This window comes from Rhopilema esculentum, chromosome 8 (assembly GCF_057945365.1).
Source record: "Rhopilema esculentum isolate cy_ngs chromosome 8, ASM5794536v1, whole genome shotgun sequence".
In the NCBI taxonomy this organism is placed as follows: Eukaryota; Metazoa; Cnidaria; class Scyphozoa; order Rhizostomeae; family Rhizostomatidae; genus Rhopilema; species Rhopilema esculentum.
In genome coordinates this window covers 1,297,326-1,319,444 of record NC_142822.1, presented here as the reverse complement: position 1 = coordinate 1,319,444, position 22,119 = coordinate 1,297,326, and the positions used below count along the sequence as shown (strand labels likewise).

The 22,119-nt window shown below is 35.9% G+C and overlaps 3 protein-coding genes across 3 annotated transcripts; 2 read left to right on the top strand and 1 right to left on the bottom strand.

Annotated features, from left to right (window-relative positions):
• The first annotated feature begins 115 nt into the window (after positions 1 to 115).
• On the top strand, positions 116 to 10,055 carry LOC135695085 (uncharacterized). Its single transcript, XM_089109606.1, has 2 exons — positions 116 to 1,308; positions 1,928 to 10,055. Exon 2 carries the CDS (start codon positions 2,122 to 2,124, stop codon positions 3,805 to 3,807), a length of 1,686 nt encoding a protein of 561 aa, XP_088965732.1. The 5' UTR covers positions 116 to 1,308; positions 1,928 to 2,121; the 3' UTR covers positions 3,808 to 10,055.
• Positions 4,813 to 15,825, bottom strand: LOC135695086 (phosphoglucomutase-1). The gene is made up of 12 exons (XM_065214043.2): positions 15,423 to 15,825; positions 15,022 to 15,103; positions 14,087 to 14,167; positions 13,548 to 13,805; positions 13,213 to 13,305; positions 11,170 to 11,267; positions 10,255 to 10,453; positions 9,673 to 9,789; positions 7,927 to 8,017; positions 6,682 to 6,853; positions 6,357 to 6,488; positions 4,813 to 6,135 (listed from the first exon to the last, which is right to left on the bottom strand). The coding sequence occupies exons 1-12, from the start codon at positions 15,675 to 15,677 to the stop codon at positions 6,046 to 6,048; spliced, it is 1,668 nt and encodes a 555-aa protein (XP_065070115.2). The 5' UTR covers positions 15,678 to 15,825; the 3' UTR covers positions 4,813 to 6,045.
• Positions 15,826 to 17,703: 1,878 nt separating this feature from the next.
• LOC135695092 (melatonin receptor type 1B-B) lies at positions 17,704 to 21,594 on the top strand. Its single transcript, XM_089109659.1, has one exon. The coding sequence runs from the start codon at positions 20,443 to 20,445 to the stop codon at positions 21,592 to 21,594; it is 1,152 nt and encodes a 383-aa protein (XP_088965785.1). The 5' UTR covers positions 17,704 to 20,442.
• Positions 21,595 to 22,119: the final 525 nt, after the last annotated feature.

Below are 22,119 nucleotides of genomic sequence, written 5' to 3'. Positions count from 1 at the left end.
TCAGTGCTTCGTCGGCAAATTTTCTGAATGGCTCACTTTCTTGGGTTCTGGATGTCTCTTTTTGATTACAATTGCTAGCGACGATTCTGAGAGTTTAAGCTGGACGGATGAGCAGGTGAATTTTTAATTCACAGCCTGGTCCTAAACGAAATATTTTGGAAAAGCGCGTAAATAAGACCAATCAAGTCAATACAGCCTGCGAAATTATTCATTCCCGGATACTACCATTTCACAGACATAATAAGCAGCAAATATAATTCTGTAATATATTAGCTTCCTTGACATGGAATAAGTGCATACAAGGGTTGTTGATATCGTTGAGCGTGCACGCAAAAAACTGGCCCGAACATAAGACCATGTGATCTTTGTCAATACATTATTGCTAGCAACTATCACATTTCAGCAAACTCCCAGCGACTGTGTAAATGTTCCTAAATAGTGCTTCATACAAGTCTTCGTTAATTTTGCAAAGCCCTAAAGGGCAGTGACGGAGAGCAAACTAGGTATTGAGTGGGCTAAAAGGTTAGATACTTAATTAAGACAGCGCACTTTGAGCGCAGCGATTCATTCCCCTTAAAAAGTACATTTAGGAAATTTCTGGAGATCGAGTCCCGATTCATCGAATTTCTCCTTCGCAGCTTGAATTCACCTTAGTTGTATGCCAGAACCCCTGTGAAAGGGTGGGTCGGGGAAAAAGTGGGTAGCAAGACGAGAAGGGAGACTTTTCGAGCATCTCTTTCACTGAGGCTCTGGCACCCATGGTAGAGTTCTCCGTTTCTTCTAATCTTCTAATCTTCATATTTGGCAAAAAGGATCACAGAATTGGAATCTTCATGTTTAACTAATCTGAAATTCTTGTTGTTTGCAAGGTCAGAGCATGAATTACGCCGTTTTCAAAATATAAATTCTCCTGTTCATTTCACAGAAATTTGCTGCAGCAGTGAAAAAATTCATTGCTGCGGTAAAATCTTCAGAAATATCTAATTATCAAAAACGTGGTATCTCGCGAGCAAACAGTCCAAACGACTTCTAGTGGGCTTACGTCAAAATGTTGAACCACCAAGTGGGATAACGAAACTAAGCCGACAGCGAAACTGAATGCACAATCGCACATTCGATTTCGATTCTGACGTCATTTGAAAGAAACAACAAAACTGTGTTGCCCACCTCAATCAAAATCTGTCTACTTGGTTGTTCCGATAACAATGCTTGATGGGTGCAAAGCGAATATTACGCTATCTAAAGGAAAACAAGAGATTTCGATATTGCAGGTGTGATTTGAAGTAATGGCTGCCTTTTGCCGAAAATGTAAGTCCTTCGTCTTTGAATTATCTTAGAAATGACAAGAAATTTCACTTCATCACTGTATTTGCTGCATCAATATACGCTATCTTTCTGTAAGTCTTTTGTAAGTGAAGATCCAAGCTGCATGAAATCTTTCGCTTCAAACCTAAGTCACCACATTTCCTCCAACCTTACGGTGAGAACATTTCACCAAGTTGGATTTTGCTGTATTCTGAATTTACGATAATCGAGATTTTATATTCTCGTTTGAGGTTCCTATTGCATACAGAAATTATATGAAAAATTAGGTTCATGGTTGATATTTAAGCTAATGGCGTTCAATGACAGCTACTAAAGAGCCCAAACCAGACGCTTCCTCAGGGAAATTACACAGTGTAATTCGAAGCAGATTCGAAAGTGACAAATTTTAAGCTTGAGTTTGCTACTCAAATTGAAATATGCTTTGTACCTGTCATTTAAAATTCTCAAGCAGGTCTTTGCCTGACGACAGCTTTTTATCAAAACATCGCTGATATTATCATTCGAAATGTCAGTTATTCGCAGTTACCGGATAATTTGCTGTTCTTTTCGCCAGTAAATATAATCAAAAGGTGTTATAATGATAAAGTGTTACTTTTGACAGCGAGAAAAAGAAGAAGTTGATAAAATCAAATTGGGAATGTGAGGAAACTAATGAATGAAAGAAAAGTGACTGAACTACGACTGAACAGTGACTGAAAGATGTTCACAAAATTGGAAAGCTTTTGTTATTAGCAGTGCACATAACAGTATCTTTACTTCATTGGATTTTTGGTGTTGCCACGATCTACAGTTACAATGCCTATCGTTAATATCATTGCTACGCTGGTAATTGCATTCGCTGGTGCCATTGGCAATTTGACAATCATCTACGTATTCATCCAGTATAAATCACTACGATGCGTCAATAACATTTTCGTAGTGCAGCTTTCTATTGTTGACTTGATTAAAGCTTTAACACTGTTGCCTTTAAAGGCTGCAATGCAAGCATCGATGGAAATGCATTTAGTAAAGACAGTTTGCTACTGTTCAGGCTTCTTGAGCGCCATGGCATTTGTACATTCACCATTGGTGCTGGCAGCAATTGCTGTTGTACGGTATATCATAGTCGTGAAGCCACATCTCTATTTGACATTGTGCTCCAGGTCACGTATTGTGAAATACTCACTGTTTTTGTTGGCGATCGCTTCACTATTTTCTGTTTTACCTTTCATTGGAATTGGCAAATATACATACAGCATACATCATGGGGTTTGTTTTGCAGACTGGTCTAGAAAAAATATCGCGTTCAGAACGATATTGTATATGCTGACAATGGGTACCACATACCCGGTGATGGTTCTTTGTTATTGCAGCATCTTTTATAAGTTGAAGAAGCATGGCCGCAGGTTGTCACGTGCAATGTCATCGAACCTAGGCTCTAAGCGCAAGAATTGTTCATATAAAAGCACAGAAAGTAACGGGGATTACAAACTTCGGCAATATCCTAATGGAAAAAGGGTAGGCAAGCCCACGGGAAGCCACTATGAAAAGATAATTGATTTGAATAAGGTCAACGAGGAAATTACAACAGAAAGATTTTCAGCTGTAGATCATTGTTATGGAAAATCTCAAAAAATACTAACAGAGCTTGAATTGAAGCCCTCAAAGGGACATCATCATCATCATGATTCTACTTTTAACCATCTGAACTTGAGCAGTGAAGAGGACAAACAGGAATGGACAGCCGCCTTAAATAGGAACACTGGCAAAGTAGAAAATTGCCTTAACGAAGAAAAAGCTCAGCATGGTATGCAGAGGTATGATCTGCGTCACAAGAACAGTGGTATGGCTAGGCCATGCAGTTACACATGTTTCGAAGCCTTAAAGAACTCAACCAATGGAAAAAGCACAGGCCATCGGCAAGCAATAAAGAAAACAGAAAGCATGTTGCAAGGGAAAGCTCTCAGCTGTGACGTAGATATAAAACAAATGCTTGATATTCAGAGACCAGCAAACGCTACTTGTTGTAAGTGTACGCATAGTCTAGATTCACATGCGAAACAAAGATCTGTCAACAATACCTTCAACAGTATGAACACAAGGCATATTAACGGAGTACAAGATATCAGCGCAGCATCAGCTGCAAAAATACTGTGCCCGGAAGAAAAATCCAGAATCTCTTTTAACGCATCTTCGGACCAAAACATTGACAGTTCAGTCGAGATGCAGTCTGTTCGACGCAAAATGTCGAGGCTGGAGATAAAAGTAACCAAAATCATGTTTATTATCGTATTAGCGTACACAGTATGCTGGCTTCCCGCATTCTTGGTCAATATTCTGATGCTATCAAAAGCTATCAACATTTCTGATAACGTGCTCTATTTAATCGTTACGTTGGTTGATTTTAAGGTGTTACTGAATCCACTTATCTATGGTGTCGGAAGCCCAATGATTCGATCAGCTATATATTCATCCATTTTCAAAAGAGGGGTTGGAAACTAAAGAACTCAAGAGAACCTAAATGGCAACGGACATCTCTATAAACGAATTGTAAACAAAAAACTCATGCTACAAAACAGAATTACGTGGCCTTTTGCTCAACAACTTTGAGTCGATAAACCAGCACACTTTTAAACTGTTTTCATTCTTTGAACAAAACTTACTTTTAGTTTGTATTCAGATATGAGAAGCTATTATGGATCATAATTTTCCTTTTGTCTGAAGTCTTGAAGCTAGACCCACAATAGCAATGTACAGTGAAGAAATCGCTTTCAAACACACATTACGTCTTTATAAGGTATAGTTTTGCAGCTAATGCTGGCTGGTAGGAGGAGTGCGCGGCTACATTGGGCCTGCGTTACACGCAGCCTAGGTGCATCAAAATTACGTGGAACATTCATTAAGTGAACATGTAGCATGGAGGTAGGATGGCATGTTCGAACAGTCATTTTCAAGAAGTACCGGTTGTCTTCTAGTAGTTTGTTCAATCTACTTTAAAAAAAGAAACTTCTTAGAAATGGAGCAAAAGATATATGATAGAAAAATTCGTAAATTCAGAGTAATGTCGTTTAGAGAAATATGTCGCTTAATAGTTTAGATAAATGTTGTAAGCCAATCGTTAAAAACGATTTTAAAAGCAGATGTGAGTTCACTGATTGCGTAGTTCATGCTTAACTGTGCTCCCAACTAGAAATTTGCGATTAGCTTCCTCTTATCAACATACGACATTTGCAAACGAGAAACAGTGGGTTTCCTTATCATAATCTTCGATAACCCACTAAAAGCATAGAATGATACTAATCTAATCAAATACTATTGTAAAGATAAAACCTAAAGTTTCGGTTGACATCACTTCGAAGCGGCTGGCAAAATACGTTATTTCCTTCCCATTCCAAAACTTGCTGAGGTATCGTAAATTTTTTATTTAAAGAGTAAGTGAAATTTCAAACAAAGGTGGGCTTGAGAAGTCCTTCCAAAGAAATTTGCAAACATAAAGATTACTGCACGGTAGAAGCTGAGTTTTATTTAATGAATAAATAAATATTGCAATCAATAAATCAAATTGTTATCAACATTGCAGCAAGATTCTCACATACTTCTAATTTGCTTTTTGTTAGCAGTCTAGGGACGTGACATGAGTATCGACAACAGAGGAAAAATGCATACCTTTCTGGGTACAATTCCACAGCAAATGAGACAATATAATTGATATGAAACAATGTACAGGATGCGTGATGTATGGTAATTAAAAAAATATTTCATGTAGTATTGCTAAGGAGTTAAGCAGCTTAATAATAAGTGTTATGACTCTTAGTCGGCGGCTAGTTCATGGAGTTCATTTGAAGCGTTTGGCACATTGAGAAAAACAGCCCAAAATTCAGAAAAAACCTCATACTTAAACAAGTGGATCTTCAGATTAACTTCCATTGATGCAGAAATTTTGTTGCTAATTGCTAATTGCAAGTTGCAAAATTGTAGAAATATTGCGAGGTTTGAGGTACTGAACTAAAAGGAAAATGACAATCCCTGGGGGAGCCCAGCTAACCTTTAAGGACATGCAGTTTACCCTGGTACTCCAAAGTTACAATGTTTACCTTTTCTGTACAATCTTAAACAAAATTGCATGGAATTAATACTGGAGTTAGCTGGAATTGTTTTTCAAGAATTATCAACGTCGTTAAAACATTGTTCGTTTATGATACAAATATTGAAAAACAATTTGATGTATGTAACAGCAATTTTGTCTCAAAATCCAAGCCAGTTAGATAAGACTGTATTGAGCCCTTTGTAAAAAGCGAATAAGCAGAAGGCTAAACAATCCTTAAAACTTGAACAGTTCCAACAACCTTTTCGTCCTTCAAGCCACCTTTCCAAGTTTCTTTAAGCGTAGGACCTGGTGTTCTTTTCAAAGCAAGGTGTACTGGCAAAACACTATGACAAAATGGATGAAATGGGAAAATGCCATGGCAAGGCATACTTACAATAGAAAATAGGCAATTTGCACGCTTTCTTGAGGTTGCCTTGTATACTTCGTCAACAGACTTGAGGCGTTCAAAGGTTTGTATTCAGGCAGAGAGTGTTTTGTCATAAGCCTTCAGTTGGCCTAACTTAAAAAAATTTTCAATACAGAAGGTTCCTAGTAGGCTAGGGAGGGAAAGGTTGAATTTTATCAAAAAGCTAAAGCTACCGCGAGCAGCCAATAGTTTTTGCTATCAAAGCAGTGAATAGTAGCGTCATACATCAAGTAGTTACTGTAGGCTTTTCCTTTCCAGTTATGTCTTTCAAATTGGATATCACGAGTCCAGCGTCCACAAGACATTGTAAAACGTCCTAAAACGGAATCATATGTGATATTATGTTACTCTGGCCAAAAGCGTCGCATTCAATAGATGCTCAAATAGATACATAAAAAGCCAGTGCTTTTAGTGAATTCCATATCGAGAACTACACATCATAATGTGAATAAATAATGATTACCAAGTTTATTATCAATGCATGCATAAAACATCTTATACCTGGATAAATTATCATACATGCATAAATTATCATACTTGTGCTTGCTTTGAAAGGTTTGGCTTTGGTTCATATTTTTCAATGTACATTCTGATCGTAGCATCAGTACTGCTGGTTCCACTCAGACGAAATACAATTCTTGAACCATCTTCCAGCATAATTCGAATACCCTAGAAGCAATAAATAGCCAATATAAAAACTGTCGATGCTTACTTCAGTGATAAAAGAGATACTGGCCTGGACATGGTAGAACCTGCTCAGCTGCAGACAAACGTCAGTGAAAAATAGCAAATCTAAGTTTATATTAAATATTAAGACTGCTGATATTGTGAGATGAACACACAGATTGATAGTGTCAAATACCTGTTCTTTTGAAACACTTCCATCGATGGTATCAGTATATTGGAAGTCATCCATCATCTTCACAACAAATCCATTAAAATTCTTTCCGATCAAAGTTTGGTTTTTCACCAAATCTCGAAGACGTTGAATTAATTTCTTGCCAGATTCAGCAGACACATTTTCGTAATCGTATCTAGAGGAAATTGACTTACAAATGCATCAAAATATCTAGAACAATCATTTCATACGAAATTAGCACAGGAGGCTTAATTATATCTGTGTACTGATATATAATTATAGATAATGTCTGCCAAAACAAGGCTTCAAATGGATATTTGAAAAACACATTTTGCACATTACTTGAATGTCTAGAAGTAGAGAACTTTCGAATGGTGGATTTTTGAGTCAGACCACGGAGGGGAGGGTGGTGTGACTGGAAAAAAACTGCCATTCCCCCATCTTTTTAAGTTTCTTAACATAGGGGTAAACTGTTTTACATAAAGAGCTTGATATATGCTTTACAATGATACCCTACATTTATTGAACCAAGGAATAAAATATTGCTACTTTACAGGATAGAGGGCTACAGCTCTACCAAAACAGAATGAGGTTAGCAAAGCCCATCTTTTAGAAAAAAAAGCTAAAACAAGGACAAAAATTGGCAGTTTTACATCTTTACAATGTTAAATAGAAATGCTTTTAGATATGATTATTTCATATGGAATGGCCCCTTAAAATGAAAAAGGTATGCATCAAAACAGAGCTGAAATAAAAGCAGTACACCTTGATATCATTGCAAAAAACTAAGTGAGCTTGAGCAAAATATATTTCAATATGTTCTATCATTTTTTAAATCACTCCAGTAACGGGAAGGAAAACGTATTTACTGATCTTCGACATTTTGATGTATATCAGTCTGAAATTGATGTTTCTTATTTTTATACTAAATCTTATTTTATGTGAAACAGCTATGTCACACATAAGTCTTTTTCGCTGAAATTCTGTAACTTTTCTTCGAAAAAGATTCACCAATTATTTTAGTTTCTCTCAATTATTCAAAATGAAAGAATTATCAACTTCGACTATAAAGGCGACATATTTCAAGTTACAAAGGAAGATGATTTTTTGATGAGATTTATCGTCTATTACAAAGATGGTGTTATAGAACTCAAAATACCATAACCCCTCAACACTGCTTCTGGGCTGCAGCTTATCAACATTCGGAAGAAATCGATAATGCCAACCCTTTGCTGAATAATAAAATACCTTGTATAATAGTTCCTCCCATATGTAAGCCAGTGTTGTTCGATGATATCTTTAACTGACTTTTTTGTGCATGCTAGAATGCTTAGCCACGCTTAAAAAGGAAGTATATTTATTTCACTACAAGTTGACTTACAAATTTAAGTCAACTCAGAAAACCTACTATAAATATCCATCAAATAAGAGATAACACAACCTAAGAACTTTTCGCTGGTGTATAGAACAAGAGGGTTCTTACTCTCAAGTACCGAATAATTGTCCCCCGGCTTATTAATTTTTGAGAAATTCTCCAACCCCCCGCTATTATTCCAACCCCCCTTTAATTAACTGTTGGAAATTTTAGATGACAGTGTACATTATTTTGAATGATTCCTGCTAAGCAAATGTAATTACGTAAACTTTATTAACTTTATTCTCATTTGTTTGCTTGACCCGTGACCCGTACATGAGAAAGGAAATGAACACTGCATTGGTTTCGTTTTCTCAAATCAAATCGGTCCAGGTTCAATTTGTCCAGCCTCCTCCCCCGATTGTTCGAGCCCCAACTTTTATTATTGCCTATAGAACCATTTCCAGCCCCCTCATTGTTCGAGCCCCCTCATTGTTCCAGCCCTCAATTATTATTATATTGAACCATTTCCAACCCCCCGATAATTCTCAGCCCTCCCCCACGTATATTCGGTACTTGGGAGTAGTTGCAATCTCGAGTTTTGCGCTTAATGCCGTCATTAAATAACTGTTTCTTGATGCAAACATCACACAAACTAGGGATTATATGTATAAAGTATCAGATGCATTCCAAATTAGTCTTCTTTAATGCCATTTTGTCATAAGAATGGAGAGTAATGATTGGTGAAGGGTGTAAGCCAAGAGGGTTATTTTCTGAGCAATAATTTTCTATAAAAAGGGCCTACAATACTCGTAATACTTTTAAGAAAATGGATATTATCAATTTTGCATCTGCCAAAACAGAAAAAGATATATAATTCATATTTACGAAATGACAAAGGAAAAATTCAGAGAATTTAACTTTGTTATATCAATTCAAATTGAAGGGAAACTTTGCTTCAGACAGTAAAGGGCAAAAAGCTTAAAAGCTTTGGCGCATAGGCCTAAAACTGCAACAGAGTCTAAAATTGAAAGCTGATGTTGGAAAATAAAAAACTAAAATCTAGCAAATCAACTCTGGACCACAATTCTCATGCCATTGGGAGATACAAAGCAGTTGTCTCAGTTAGAAAAATGCTTTGTGCCAATCAAGTTATCAGCCATGACCAATTATTTGTAGAGAGTCAAACTAGATTGCCTCAGTCATTTTGTTTTTTCTTGTTATAGCATGTCCTATTGCTGTTACTGTTGGTAAAAGAGCAACTGCTATATTGCTTGAACAACTTAAAACCTTAGACAGTAATCTGATATTGAGATCAAAATTGCAACTTAGATTATTGTAATGTTTCCTCTGTATAAGTGAATCAGGCATAAAGGAAACTGCAGATTTATAACCCATAGGTTGAATTATTGCCAATTAAGCACCTTCAACAAGAACCATTACCTAAAAGTATAATAGCCATTCCAGCATGGCAGAAAATCCAAGATTTTTTAAATGCAAGTTTTAACTTTTTTATAATCAACCAAATAACAGCTGATTTTTCAATCATTCGCGGTATGTATGACACCATTCTGATGTCAAGAATACGTTTCAAGCATACAAACTGCATGTCGATATTTTGAGAGATATGTGAAACATACCTAGAAATGCCCAAATGCCATCCTTTTCTCTAATATGGTCAGAGCCAGTACCAAAGCTCTCTTCTCCACAAAGTGCAACCTTTCCTACATCCATCAGGTTTCCAAAAAACTTCCATCCTGAAACAGGAAGATAAACTTCTTTAAAGTATTGGGGATAAACTGGTTTTCAAGATGCTTAAATTTTCTCTAGGTATAGATAACATCTTAACAGGGATTCCATGTTATGGGTAAACTTGCTTTTTGGCTAATAACTAAAACTATATTTTAAGGTAAACTAACTACCAAGTTATGTAAAAACATATACATCTAGCTAATTCATAATCTTTCCTTCTTCCCACTCAGTATCAGCGAGGTTTTTGAGATGTCTGCAGTTGATTCAAAGATTCCATTATCTTCCATTATTGTTGTCATAAAGATTCCATTATCCACTACTTTTGGAGGCGAAAACAATAAAGAACAATTTGAAAATACTTTCTTCCAGAACAATTACCAATAAAAATGCTTTATCATCCACATCTTTATGAGACCTTGACAAAATTGGCTAATTTTTATTGGCAAAGTATCCTTTAGTCAGTAGATTACCTGTAGGGACCTCAAAGCATTCCATCCCACGACCAACTGCAACCCTGTCTAATGCCTGACTTGTAGGCATACTGCGTGCGACACCTTTAAGACCACGACTTTTAAAGTATGGAATAGAGTCTGCATTTGCTGCTATAACTGCTATGGAATCTGAAGGATTTATGAAGAATGCATGTTCACCCAGTAACATGTTACGATCCTGGAAGATATATATATATATATATTTACTTATTCCAGATTGCGTTGTCTATTCTGACGTGACAGTGCTCGATGTGCAAAAGCACAGAGCAATAGATATAATAAAATAGAATATAGACTAGAAATGAGACATGTTCTCTGTTACTCCGAGTTTCGTGCTTGCGCACTCATCAGATTATAGTCTGCGTAAGCACGAAACTCGGAGTAACAGAGAACATTTCTCATTTCTAGTCTATATTCTATTTTATTATATATATTTACTTATATAAGTATTTACTTATATTATTTAAAAATCTCATTAATTTCTCAGTTGAAACTTTCAAATTTCAGATCACATAATAGAAAATAAAGTTATTAAGAACAAGTAAAAAAAGCAAATATAATTTTGACAATAACATAAATAACATCGCTTACTCTTATCCTACAAAAAAGGCAAATAACCATATTATTCTTTCACTTTGTTTTATTTTCGTTGTTTTCAGAACTTACATATAAAAGAACTTTCTGACATGAAATTCTTATGAAGCAAGAAAATATTTTCTTAAGAGACATATCTTGCTAGGTAACACCAAATGAATAACTTTGCTTCATCAAGATTAAATAATAATAAAAGATTGCAATCTTAAATATCAACAATGTTGTGTTCATTTCAGCTTATTTATAAAAGTCTTGTTTGATTGTTTCTTCTCTTAAGAGTAGAGCCTTCTTTAAACTCACCCCATCACCATCAAAAGCTGCTCCAAATTTAAAATCACTATTTTGCATGAGTTCAACAAAGTCTGCAGCATATGTCATATTTGGATCAGGATGTTTTCCTGAAGATGGGGTAAAAAAAATCATATATCAAATATTTTCAAAGCAATTTTCACAAGGGTTGATTGATCAACTTGGATATCTAGCTTACAAGGGTAACTAGCCTTCCAAAAAACAGGAAGCCCCTAAGAACCACAAACAATAAAAGTTTATGTTTAAGGTCATTGGTCTGTGAATGTTTTTATAACTCTTCTTTTAATGAATGATGAATTTCTGTTCATATACAAAACACAAAAATTCAGAAGATCTTCAAATGTTATGCAAGGTTAAAGCAGGGCCCTCCACAAAGGGGAGCCAGGGGGCCAGTCCCCTACTTTCTTGGAAAACAATAGAGCTTTTTTATTTGTTATTATTGTCAAACTTTCCCTTGCCCCCCCCCACTTTCTAACACATGTAAAGGATAAGCAATTAGAGCTTTTCTAGACAATTGATTCTTGATCTGGGCAGACATTCTTTAATAGAGAGTTCTTTTTTGTAAAGTGGTGTTCTTTCTCTTTCATTTACGTGCCTTGCAGATAAAGAATATTTTGGTGTGGGCAATATCTAGATAGTGCAATTCCTTCTGGCTGAGCTCTAGCAATGACAGGCTGATTGAACAAACAGGCAATCTTAAGGAATCTGATAGTGATTGGAAGAGAATGATAAACGAATGATTTTGATGTAAATAAAACTTAGTTATTTCTCTTGGGAAATGGGGAAACCTTGTGCCACTGAAAGAGCAGTGCCTGTCAGCTGAAAAAAGATTGGATATAGCCTTAGTTTAGAGAAAAACATTGCATGGAATTATATTTGTGGAATTTCAAAAAAGGAAGCTATGCTTTGCTTGATTAGCCTTTCCATTGATAGTTTGATTGAAAAAGGCTGGTTTGATTTAAAGAAGGACAGTTGTGTATGAAATTTTGATTAAATGTGTTATGCAGGTAATTTAGCATCAAAATATACTCCGTCAATGTTTTCAGATTCTTTCTCTGATTAGATATCTATTGAGTTTGTGCTGCTTACTCTATGGTGTAAAGTAGTAGAAGCACCTACACGTGGATCAAAGCCTTTTGGTATAAGAATTAATGGGCAAATAACTTTGGGCTCAAGTACCAGGCACATAACGGCTGTATAAGAAGACTACTTTCCTCCCATATTTTGCCGTAGCCATTAACCATGTGTACTTTTTAGGAGACATCATTCACCCAAAACTAGCTGGATATGCTACACAAATGACTAAATTCAAAATTTTAGAAGAACATTTTCAAAAGGACATCAGCATCTTTGGTGACTCCAGAGGTCAGCGCTTTCAAAAAAAAAATAATCCAAATAACCCCTAAAACAAAACATGTAAGCTCCAGCCTTGTCAATAGTTTTACGACCTGAATTTTTATGTCTCAAATACGGCAGACAAATATACCAATATTTTTCTACCCCTAGCCGTGCCTGGCTACTGAACCCATTTATGATCCCTTATCCTAACAACAGAATAAACAGTCCTTTTCGTTTAGCGCGTGCGTTTATCGTCTTTCAGCTAAGTTGTCATTAGCATGTTAAATGTAATAACTGATTTCCTGTCAAAACGTAATTGTGCCCTGAAAGCAAGTAACTTTTGAAAGATGGCTGCTAAGGGTAACAAAATCTGTTATGTATTGATTTAATTGAGTTTTGCTCTTGCATGTATTCGAGTGGCTTTTACCTTTCTTGCTCCTTTTACCAATTTTATCAGGTTGGCACTTCAAATTTTCTTACAAGTGCGATCGCACATGCAAATTTGTTTACATGTGCGATTTGCCACACACGCGTAATTTTGCTCACGAAAAAGACTGAATAAACCATCATCTTTACAAGACAGTCCAGATTACAAGATCAGAGCAAATGTTCAGATTACTGTGGACTCTTTCATCTACATCCATGTCTTGACAGGATCACAAAACATATATCATTTATTTTATGAAAGCATCATACCTCCAAAGTCTACCTGTGGTACACAGTTAATTGTTGATTCTTTTGGAGCTCCAAGCTCATCACAAACAATTGCCTTCAAGTATGGGCCAGTAACTAAAACAATATACAAATTGTTCTTAAAAACTGTTACCATTTACATACAAAAAATGGCCATAGTATGGAAAAAAGGTTATAAATAATTATAGTATACAATAATATGAAAATCAGCTTTGAGGAAATTTACTATCATAGTTGAATGTAAACTTAAGAAGGAAGTCAAAAAAGGCATATTCTGATAAATTTTGTTTAAACAGAGGGAAGTCTAAACATAACATCTGACAAACATAAGTACCTACCTCCATTCATTCCATTTACAACTATCTTGAAACTTTGCAAAAATGATTTCAACAGAGGAAAATTGAATATCTCTTTCATGAATGCCACATAATCAACCACAGAGTCAACAATCTCCACTTCAAATGTCCTCTGATCAAGGTCATATTTTGTACAACCCACTTTGCTAAGATCAACATCAATATTCTCAACTAAACAGAACTCTGTTATTTTTGTAGTTTCCTCAAATATGGCACTTGTGATTTTCTCTGGGGCTGGCCCTGAAAAAAGCAGAAATGGCTCTGCAAATGGTGAAACCTTGAAATAGTCAACTAATTTAAAACATAAAGAAAAGTATAGTAAGAAATAACTGAGAACATTTATGTTCTCAGTAACATCAGCTTTATAAAGTCAAAAATTTTCATGTTACAGAAAAGTAAAATCAATTTATTCAATGTTACAGTCATCAATATTAAAAACTGTGATAAAAACTTGATAATTTTCAATTACTGGGTCATTTTTATCAGCACATCTCAAAACATATGTATAGAAGATAAATAACCTCCATTAGATGTATTATACTTGATTCCAAAATCTCCTTCAGGTCCTCCAGGGTTATGACTTGCAGTCAAAATAATACCACCTAAAAAAAAATTTGCATTCTCCATAATCAAATGGAAAGGTAAGGCTTGATCTTGTTTACTAGCAAATTGCAAATTTCACAATCAACAATTTCAAACCTTTTTACTTTTATGATAGTAAAAACTCTTTCATATTTATAATCTTGTAGGAACTTCGCAACATTAGCTTCTGCTTCTGAAATGCGCTTTTTACCAATTTCAGGAGCAAAATAGAATAGGTTTATAACTGAAACTAATTTACACTAGGTTTATATACAATAATTTGAAAAAGCATTAAGGCATCTTGCCAAAATAAGTCATGCTGTAACATGGAAGTCAATAAAAATAATATATGTATGAATGAGACAATGGAGAACATCTTTAATTTTGCAACTTGGCAAAAGCATTCAAAACCTTTTGGAAAAATTTACAACACACACACTGTTGCTTGAATGTGGAAACATACATATGATAAAACAATTGATAAAACAAAAAACAAAAATCTTGGTGTGAAATGAATGCTTGTTTTTGAATATTCTGCAACAAATACATAACAATGAGGTTTTAAAAATTTATTATAATGAGTGTTTCAAAATGAGATTTTGAAGTAAAAAGGCCCTGATAGTTGTGGTTATTCCAGATGATTCTGATGTGAATGGCAGAGCAGAGTGATTTTAATGATGGATAGCTTTGGCCTGATGTTTACAGAAGCACTGCCGTATAATAAACATCACAATGCAATAATCGCTAAAAGGCATAACACTAGTGTGAATAAGGACTTGGTATCAACACCTTACTTTGAGGAGAACAGTTCTGAAAAAATTTCCAAAATCAACACAGGGCATTTGGAAAGTTGAAATCGTACAATGAAATATACCTAAGACTTTGTTCTTCCTGATGAGACAGGAGACTGCTGGTGTTGATAGAATTCCATTTTCGCCAATGATTAATTTGCCAACCTAAAAAAAATAAGCAGATTGAAATCTACCAGACGTAAGTTTGAATATCATAAAACACAAAACTGACTGTGAGATATTGGCACAAAAAGCACAAGTTGGCAAATTTTTTCACCCTGCTTGGGGTTATTTTTGCAGCTATAATGTTGTGTTGTAATGATTTTGATGTGAGAGTGAGAAGTGGAGGTGTGTGAAAGAAGGTCCAAGAAAGTGGGTGTGTGGCAGTGAGAGACTTAAAGTGGATGGAGGGACGGTTGAAAACTCCTAAATTTATTAGGAAAGTCCAATGGTACCATGATACCAGTGGGAATCTAGAGCATACCTTGTTCGCTGCGGCAATTTGAATTATAATGCGGATGGCTTCACTCATAAAATACCTTCCATCTCCACCAACGATTAGAGTAGAACCATTCAGCTCTGTTTCGGGTATCGCATTGAGGATGGACTGAACAAAATTTTCCGTATACTTTGGTGTCCTAAAGGTGTCGACCGGCTTCCGGAGACCTGATGTTCCTGGCTTCTGACCTTCAAAGGGACTCGTCTGCACTTTTGAGGCCTTAAGTGCTGTTGTACTCATGATTCAATCTTGCTACAAACTTACCCTTTACCTGCTTTTGAAGAAACGGAAGCAAATTGTAATGTCAAGAGCCTTGAAATCTTTGAAGTGAGTGGATCCATGCAACCTTGCATGCCCATCCGCCTCTTTTTCTGGAGCCTCGGCTTGGTGTCTGGTGCTTCAGTGCTTCTGTTTACATTCTACAACGCTGCAATAGTGTTTTTGGACAGTGGTTTTTGGACCTGTACTGCGCACACTTGAATAGCATGCATAACGAAAGGTTTTGCTTACATACATAATGTGTGTATTGGAGAGTTTGTTATAAGCTGAAAAAAATAGTGGATCCATAGAGCCTCAGCTTAGAGCAAAACATTGCTGGAAATTATCTTTATGGAAATGTAAAAATAGGCTCTTTGCAGCTAGGCGTCACGTGCTTGGTTACCGCATAGAAACGCCTCACTGGAGAGCATGAGATCCAGCGGCCTATACGTAAACAATACGATCGCACGTTTTCTTCGTGAAAATTCTGAGTTTATTCGTAGATTTTGAAGATATGCCAGCATATTTTATCCTTTTTGAAATATAACATAGTCTTTTTAAGCTTTTTACTGCTTTTTTGGCGTTTTCCCGTTGGTTTTTGTCGTCACTTAGTAGTAATAGGTAAATCACCACAAGCTTCAATAGAAGGTTATGGAACAAACGGTAGGCCGATATTTTTGTATTTTATTTTCTTCCATTTCTCTAGCTTTGATGTAATGTCTTGGCTAATTTATTAAACAATTTTTGATTTACGCCAATAATGGTTTTTTACCAGAAGGTATACACAGTAGTGTAATTTGACCTTTAAGACTAAGGGGTACGGGGTCATCATGATGAAATTTACCGACGAAAACATTGATGAAGAGAATTTTAGGTGCTATTTCACCCACCGATAGCGATTTTACCGGGAAACGACGAAGATTTTTTGAACGAAATGAAGAATTGCCATACACTTGCTGACCTGGGTGTGACTCTCACTGCCAGGTAAGCTTGTACATGGAAGCTCGTAAGGAAGTGATGTTGGATCAAGTTGGCAATTCTTCTCGAGTTAGTCGGTAAATCTTCAGTTCGTCCACAGATAGTAACCCATCGCTATAGGTGGGTTAAATTTTATCATTGATCAGTGGCGTACCCAAGGAGTGGAAAAGGGGGGTCTGGACCCCCCCCCACTTTTCTAAAATATGGTCTGCAAGATTTGTCCAAAAAAGATGTAAAACTCATTGGGGGGTGTAGTGTACCGTATGCTTGTGTCAATAACAATTGTAAAGTACTTTGCTATTTACCATAGCTTAAATGAATCAAATAATGAGGGGAAATTTTGCAAAAAGGGCGTTTCCCTGCATTTGCGAGTGGTTGAAGGGCGTGGTCAAAAAATTCTGGGGGCTATGCCCCAGACCCAACCCCGCTGCTGCAGCCCTGGGTACGCCACTGTCATTGATGACCCCCGCATCCCCCTAGTCTTGAAGGTCAAATTACACTACTGTGCGTACCTACTGAAAAACAACTATTAATTATTGTAAATGAAATTAGTTTAATAAATTAACCAATACATTAAATCCAAGCTAGAGAAACGGAAGAAAATAAAATACATAAATATCGGCCTACCGTTTGTTCCATAACCTTCTATCGAAGCTTGTACTGATTTACCTATTACTCAGTGACGAAAAAAATCCAACAGGAAAACGCCAAACAAGCAGTAAAAAGCCAAAAAACTATATTATATTTTAAAAAGGGTAAATTATGCTGGTATATCTTCAAAAACTGCGATTAAACTCTGAATATTCACGAAGAAAACGTGCGATCGTATTGTTTACGTATAGGCCGCTGGATCTCATGCTCTCCAGTGAGGCGTTTCTATGCGGTAGTCAAGCACGTGACGCCTAGCTGCAAAGAGCCTATTGCAGCTATACTTTTGCTAGTTTTGCCTTTCCAGGCAGATAGTTTGATTGACAAAATTTAGACACAAGATTATTATTATTGTTATTATTATTATACACCTGGCGACATAACTCCATCCTAAACTTTCTAGCTACGTCACTAAAAGCTGTCAATGAATCTGCCATCTACGCTGATATACCTGGCTTTCTTTCACCATCAATCATAACTGGAGAAAACCTTCGCCCTGATCTTCTCTTGAGGACTAACAACAATTACCTCTACATTTTAGAGCTAACTGTTGGCTTCGAATCCAATCTTGAGACAAATGCTACAAGAAAACACAGCAAGTATGCTCCTCTCTTATCTGGTTTACAGCGGCAGTTCAAATGTGTCTCCTTTGTTAATCTTTCTATGAGCTCTCTTGGCATCTTCGGCAATTCCTGCAATTCATTCTTCAAAATGTGTGACTCTCTCTCCATCGATCAGCAACAAAAACAGTATCTCATTTCTAAACTTTCCAACATTGCCATCCGTACTACGTACTACATATTTTGTTGCAAAAATAAGCCATGGACAAATCCGGAATTACATCCTTTTTAACTTTAGTTGTTTTATTTTATTTTATTTTTCTCAGTTTTTCCTTTTACCTTACGATTGTTATAGTTTTTTCTTGTAAAACCAGGCTAGCCAATTGCAAATTACCTTGTAATAGTGAGATTTGTAGTTGTAGTTTAAGTTGAATTGAAAATGAAATGTTTCCATTATTATAAAGTTATTTACAGTAGGCGAAGCAATCTTTTTAGCTAATATAACAGCTAATTAAAGCCTACTATTTATACTACATTTACAAATCTTAAATTAATTACAATGAATAGATAAAATGAATGGATGTAAAGAGCAACAGTTATGAAGTGATTTCAAGCCTCCTGGTTTGATTAAAAGTATGTATGAAATTAATTATGTATGAAATTTTGATTAAACTTGTTATACAGGTAATTTAGCATCAAATATCCTCAAGCAATGTTTTCAGATTCTTTCTCTAATCAGATACCTCTTCTGTTTTGAACAGCATAGAATTATCTTTATTTGCAATTAATTCAAATTGCAAAGAATTTTTACACTTTCCTAGACCGCTCTATGATTGGAAATTACCATGTCATTAGTGGTCCTTATTTCTAAGGGAGCCAGTTTTATTACCTGTGAGCCCTTCTTTGCTAATTTCCTCCTTGTCCGCCTTTCGGGAGGCCTGCTAAATATGAAGTTAAGGAGAGTCTAGATATTTAAGTAAACAGTTGGGTTTATGAGCGAAAAAGGTACAGTTGATGATTTTTATATCAAGTAGCTACTTGACTAGTTTGAGCAAATGGATGGCAGAGCAGGTACGTGAAAGAAAAAGAGGGGGAATGAAAGAACAAGAACAAAAAGAACAAAGGAAAGGAAGCTGTAGAAAGCCATGCTCGCCCACGTCTTGAAAGGATATGGCACATAGAGAGAGAGAGAGAACTACAAGACTGGGCACTAGAAGCCAACCAAAAATTGTAAAATGTATTCTCAGGTGTAAAGAGTAAGATGAGTTTAGATAGAATCAGTGTGACTTGTAGAAGGGTTGGCTGTAGCCCCATTATTTTTTATGACTTAGTTATTGTTGTCTACAGCAAGGAAATCTACAGGAAATGATGGCAGAAATAATAGCAGATAAGGCAAGCAAAGAAAATAAAAAAGGAATTCTCAAAAACATTGCTGACTTGAGGGACAGTTTGCACAGGAAATAGATAACCTTCAGACATCGAGACTTCAAGAGCTTGAAATAGTGACTAACATTTTGCCATAAGACTTTCAACGTTTTGCAAGAAATACTTGGCACACTGGCGTTTTAACAACAGCTAAAGCGGAGAACTTTTTCACAAACAACTTTTTTCATTTATGTGGAAAGCTTTTATCATGAATCTACTGAAATTTAATCGAGAACGGAATCGTTTTTTGACGACTGGGATCGAAAATAAGACAGGATCGTTGCACCAGGAAATTTTTGTGACAAATATTGATTCCTTTGATCTCCTTTTTACTGTATTATTATTATTTATCATTAAATTGGCAGTGCCCTACAGCTAAATCGTTTGAAAAAACAAACTTCAGTGAATCTACAATAAACTACTCTGTTGTACCATTTACACCCACAAGCAGACCGTAGTGAGCATGAAATTCCATTTGCACACCTGTTTCAACAAAATGGCAGCTGAATTTATTCTACGTTGGCGACTATAGAAATTAGAGGGCGACATTTAAGGATTCAATCACGAAACTATAGGCTTTACTTTACAAGAGACTTGATGCTGCTTTAGAGGGTTTGTAACAGCAGGTGTGCAAGGTAGAGTTTTCTCACAGTGACTTGGCCGGTAGAGGATGCTTGCTAGGCAGTATTGCATGTTTTCATATTTGGGATTCTCATTGGCATATCCAAGGTATTTGTTGCAGTACAATCAGCTCAAGATGCCTTACGCTCGTTTTCTATAGATACAGACATTTTCACTATACTTTTGCGGACGAGAAGATATGTGTTGTTGTGGAATGAATACAATAAAAGATTTATTGCATTGGGAAAGTTACATAGTGGCAAACAAGGATCACTAAACACGGCAAAAACATCACAGGATCCTTCTATCAAAGGTCAAGACGCAAATGACAAGCAAAACCATTGCACAAGAAAACAAAGTTATCAAAACCTATACTCTTCTACACGTTTGCAAAGTTTCTCTTTACTCTTCTACTCGTTTGCAAAGAACCAATTGATAGGTTTCATACTAACAGAGAGGAAAGGACAGTTGCAAAGACCTGCAGCTTCTCCACCAAGCTTAGCAGTGTAATAACGATGCCTTCAACATTTGTGTTGGTTACTGCAATAATAAACGGGGTGATTTCTATTACCGCAACTCTTGCAAATGGCATGATCATTTACACTTTCGCAAACACAAAATCAATTCGCAGCATCAATAACATATTTCTTGTTCAGCTTGCATTTGCTGATATTCTTAAGGCGGGGATTATTTTGTCAGTAAAGACATACAACCAAATTATGGATAAGAAATCAATAAATGAGAATATTTGCCTTGTTTTTGGTGCTTTATACACAATCACAACGCTGATGGACGTGCTTCTTCTCACAGCAATTGCAATTGTCAGGTTTTATAGACTGATAAAATGGCAAGCTTACGAAAGAGTTTTCTCCACCAAAAGAGCAATTTTGTACAGTGTACTGATCCAGTCAACAACTTTGATAATCTCAACATTTCCTATTCTAGGTATTGGCAAATATTCTTACAGCAAATATCATGGAATATGCTTTGCAGACTGGTCAAGTCAGAATATTTTGTTCCGCTCCGTGTTCTACTTTTTCATCGTAGCTGTCTCTTTCACTATAATATCATATTGTTATGCAAGACTGATTAGAGCTTTGAAGAGCTACAAAAGAAGATTGGAAAGTGGTAAGGAAGGCTTGAAGCGACCAAGTGCAGCTAAAAACGCCGTTGGACCTACGCCTGATTTAAAGAACGGTTACAATGCGTCTCCTGGTACAAGCGCTGGGATACTGGTGGATAACGATACAGTTATTAATGAAGGCAGGCATACTGCTGTAATAGCTATATCAGAGAAAATCAAAGCGAAGCAAAGGGATAGAAATGCACGCAGATATAATGAGGGGGATAATACGCAGTTAAGTCTTCATGAAATTCATGTTACAAAGGTCATGTTCGCCACTGTAATTGCCTATGCGATATGTTGGTTTCCAATGTTTATCATAACACTACTTAAGCTTGCTGACGCATTCCATGGCAATGATCACGTGATATTTGTTACTTTGACACTTGTGGCCTTGAATACTTTTATAAACCCTATGATTTATGGGGTCTGTGACAATCGGTTTCGAAGTGCAATGAAGACACTTATACTAAATACTGGGAATCACCGGAATACTGGCAGCAGAATAAAAGCCAGAAGAGACGATACTGCAGCAAATGATTGATTATTGTCGTTCTAATGTAATCAGGAAAAGTAGATAGAAATTCAAGAGAATCAATAATATTAGGTTTTAGTGTGAATAAATTCTACATGAAAGTAAACATGTTAAGTTTGTATTGTGCTGAAATATAGACTTTTACCAATTAGGTCAGGTTAATTAGAAAAAAATAGAAAGCATATGTAAATTGACATTCGAATGTAATTAATTCTTCACTGTGGTAAATTTTTAAAAGTGATATCATGATATGAAATATCCTTGTATAATACAATTGAGCTACTTTATTGTACCAAATAGCCTTTAAAAAAGTTGTCTTTTATATTAACAGTACATTTCCAAATGTTCCTTGTACTTCATGTACATATTCAGTTCAACTAGGAACTTAAAGCAGCCATCATTCGATCAAAAGAGTACAAGCCTTCATTATTACATACTAAAAACAGCATATGACGTAAGTAAACTGCCTTCTGCTCTTAGTATCATAATTATACCAAATAAAACTTGTTATTGATAATATTCTAGTTCGAAGTA

Bases quoted from the DNA above. Each gene is read 5' to 3' on its own strand.
- LOC135695085 (XM_089109606.1), top strand. From the start codon at position 2,122: ATGCCTATCGTTAATATCATTGCTACGCTGGTAATTGCATTCGCTGGT.
- LOC135695086 (XM_065214043.2), bottom strand. From the start codon at position 15,677: ATGAGTACAACAGCACTTAAGGCCTCAAAAGTGCAGACGAGTCCCTTT. The intron at 6,854-7,926 runs GTATTTTATTAT...AATTTCCTCTAG, and splicing joins GGGAGGAACTATTATACAAG to ATACGATTACGAAAATGTGT. The intron at 6,136-6,356 runs GTATGATAATTT...ATTCCGTTTTAG, and splicing joins ACCTTTCAAAGCAAGCACAA to GACGTTTTACAATGTCTTGT.
- LOC135695092 (XM_089109659.1), top strand. From the start codon at position 20,443: ATGCCTTCAACATTTGTGTTGGTTACTGCAATAATAAACGGGGTGATT.